The 3054-nt window shown below is 65.2% G+C and overlaps 1 protein-coding gene across 1 annotated transcript in view; it reads right to left on the reverse strand.

Annotated features, from left to right (window-relative positions):
- Positions 1-3041, reverse strand: part of SPPL2B (signal peptide peptidase like 2B) — a gene marked incomplete at its 5' end in the record, with an annotated part of 6242 nt that extends 3201 nt beyond the window's left edge. The window contains 5 exons of the mRNA XM_008066324.2: positions 3-54; positions 175-237; positions 305-379; positions 1174-1255; positions 2897-3041. Coding sequence (XP_008064515.1) covers positions 3-54; positions 175-237; positions 305-379; positions 1174-1255; positions 2897-3041 — 417 coding nt within the window. The remainder of the gene's footprint in view (positions 1-2; positions 55-174; positions 238-304; positions 380-1173; positions 1256-2896) is intronic.
- Positions 3042-3054: the final 13 nt, after the last annotated feature.

The following is a 3054-nucleotide window of genomic DNA, read 5'->3' on the forward strand; positions in this document are numbered from 1 at the left end:
ACACAGGGCCAGAGGCGAGGCGTTCAATCTGGGCACCTTCAGGACCATGGGCAGCTACGGGAAGGGAGGGAGACAGCCACCTCCAGGACACAGGACACACGTGAGGCGGCGGCCGGGAGCGCCCCCCGAGCCCCGCCCCTCGCGGGCCAGGCCCAGGCGACCAGGGCAACGTACCTTCTCATGGGTGGCCGAGTCTGAGGGCCCAGTGGCCACCTCCACCATGATGCTGTTCCCACTCTACGCAGAATGGAGCGTGTCAGAGGGGGACAAGGGGTGCGGGCGGCGGGGAGGGCGGGAAGCCTACCTTGGTCAGGAAGGGCGTGATGAACACGAAGAAGACGTCGTAGATGAAGAGCACCAGCAGCAGCAGCGTGCAGGCCTGGGGGACGGTGGGAGCTGAGGCCCTGCCCCCAGGACGCAGCCCCGCCCCCGGGACACACCCAGCCCTGCCCAAGCCTGAGAGCCCTGGAGGGCAGCCCCCTCAGGTCCCCTCCCACTGTGGGAGTTTTCTGTCCTCTCAGTAAATTCTGCTTTCTCAAAAAAACAAACCAAAGAGAACTCAAAGACAACCCTAGCCCTCTCCCCAGGACACAGCCCCGCCCAAGACTCAGCCCTGGCCCTGTCTGGGGACACAGCCTCCCCCAAACCCTGCCCCAGCTCTAGACAGGTCCACTGCCTCGTCGCCCCTTTTGGAAGAAGCCTTTACGAGAAAGTCTGAGCAAATCGAGTTTGGCCTCCTGGGGTAACAAGAAAAGCTGTGTTGGAAGCAACCTCGGCTCAGAGTACAAAGGGAAAAGGCCACAGCTTCCAGTAACTGAGGAGCGAGCGGAGCGTTGAGACCCAGGCCGGGAAGCGTCTAGCCTAGGGTGGGCGGCAGCCACTCCTCCCCGCCCCGTGGCTTCCTGCGAGGCCAGCTGGGGCTCTGACCACCCGCATGCTGCCAGGCCCAGCCCCGACTCACATGCTTCATCCTGCCGAGGTCAAACTGTACTTCCTGCCACATGCCCCATGGGAAACTAACGCCAACCCCGCGAGGCGCCGTGGCGGGGACAGTCGCCCAGCAGGGACCCACCTGGGCCACCTGGGGGAACCCAAACCATGAGTCCCGCCCCCAAGCCTGGTCCAGTCAGGTCCCTGGGGAAGCAAGCGGGGACAAGGCCATCCCACCCTCACCTTGAACGTGGGGAGGCGGATGGTCTTGAGCATGTAGAGGCAGAAGGCGATGCCCAGGGCGTCCTGGAGGATCCAGGCCCACCTGCAGGGGGTGTGTCATCATGGGGCGGGGTGGGCGCCGTGTGTGTCCACCCTCCCAGGCCACCAGTCCCTCCCTCCTCAGCCGCCATCCCCACCCCACACGCCAAGGACCAGGCCCACGGGAGGAGCCCTGTCACTGAGCGGCTGCCTGGGCAGCACGGGGGCGAGTACACCCCAAGGACCCTGCCATCAAAGTTGCTGACCCAGACGGCGGGCTTCGCACCAAAGTAGGCTGAGGTGGGGGGCGGCGTGTGCTGTGTATTGGCAACCTGCACGCACCAGGATTTCTCTCAGAGCTTCTGCACCCATGGCAGGGCCGCCCTGCACCCACTGCCCAGGGAGAAACAAAAAATGCTTCCGAGACCCAGCGCACGGGGTCACAGCTGTAATCCCAGCACTTCGGGAGGTGGTGGCGAGAGGATAGCCTGAGCCCAGGGGTTTGAGACCAGCCTGGGGAGCTTGGCGAGACCTCGTCTCCACAATGAATCAAAAAACCAGCAGGGCATGGCGGTGGCACCTGCAGTCCCAGCTACCTGGCAGACTGAGGCAGAAGGGTCGCTTGAGCCCAGCAGTTCGAGGCTGAGGTGGCCCAGAGTGTGCCAATGCCCTCCAGCCTGGGCAATGGAGGGAGACTCCGACTCAAACAAAAAAGAAAACGCTTCCGGCTCCAGGCCCGTCCTGCAGCAGCCAGCCCTCAACCTTCCTCGCCCGGCGCGGCCTCAACCCTGGACATGGGCTCTGCCTGCCACCTGCAGACGCGTCACCTCAGATGTCCCTCGGTGTCTCAAAGCATCAAGTGCCGCCTTTGAAAGGCGATAAGAATATCCCCCTGGCAGCGCAGCTCGAGGAACGAGAAGCTTCCAAGGAGACTCGCGGCCGCCTCGCATGCGGCACGCGCCGGTCTAATTTTATGCGCAGCGCGTTTCCTGGCTTGGATGGAGCTGAAGGAGCTCATTTTCTCTTTGTGTACAAAGGACTCAAAATATTTTCACGTTTTCCTTCTGCCAGTTAAATCTGCTGCAGCTCTGATCGCGCTGAAGCCAAGAGGACTTGGCTGCCTGGGAAGGCGCAGCGCGCGCCAGATGGTGTCAGCGACAGCCGGGCGGGGACGGGCTGGCCACGGGCCTCAGCATCAGCGCGCTGCCTTGGGGGAGGCCAGGAAGATGCACACAGGTCGATGCCGTGTGGGCAGGGGCATGGGGCAGCCGGCGCCGGCCCCCACGTCCCGTCCCTGCCGAGGCCATGTGAGCGTGACCAAAGGATCAGGTGTCGGCAGAGCCCTGGCGCTGGGCCTCAGGGCCCACAGCACACACGCGGGGCCAGGACGGGGTCAGCAGGGCCGGGAGGTGGCTCCAGGCAGCGTCTCTCTGCCCCCGAGCCTTACCTACGCATCAAGGCCCGCTGGGGGAGGGGGCTTGCGGCATCTCCTGCCCAGATTCCAATCAAGGCTCGCATGGCACCGGGGCCGCCCAACAAACCCCAGGAAACCGGACGCGGCGGCAGGCGGGGGCGGGGGTTCAGGGCGCAGGGATGGGAGCTGCAGCGGCTCCAGGGCCGGGGCAGCCGGAGCACCTGAGGACAGCGGCAGGAGCCAGCACGGCAGGCCTGGGGCCCATGTGGCGGCCGCGGGGGCAGCACTTACTGGTCCTCGTTGCGGAAGACGCCCCACACCACGCTGACGGCCACGCAGAAGAGCGCCAGGAGCAGCATGCGAGCCTGGGGGCGCTTGTGGAAGTAGGGCAGGCTGTTGTCTGGGACCCTGCGGCGGGTGGGAGGCAGTCGGCACCCTGGGCCTCCCAC

Source organism: Carlito syrichta, unplaced genomic scaffold (assembly GCF_000164805.1).
Source record: "Carlito syrichta isolate Samal-C Ts95f unplaced genomic scaffold, Tarsius_syrichta-2.0.1 Scaffold104848, whole genome shotgun sequence".
Taxonomy (NCBI): domain Eukaryota; kingdom Metazoa; phylum Chordata; class Mammalia; order Primates; family Tarsiidae; genus Carlito; species Carlito syrichta.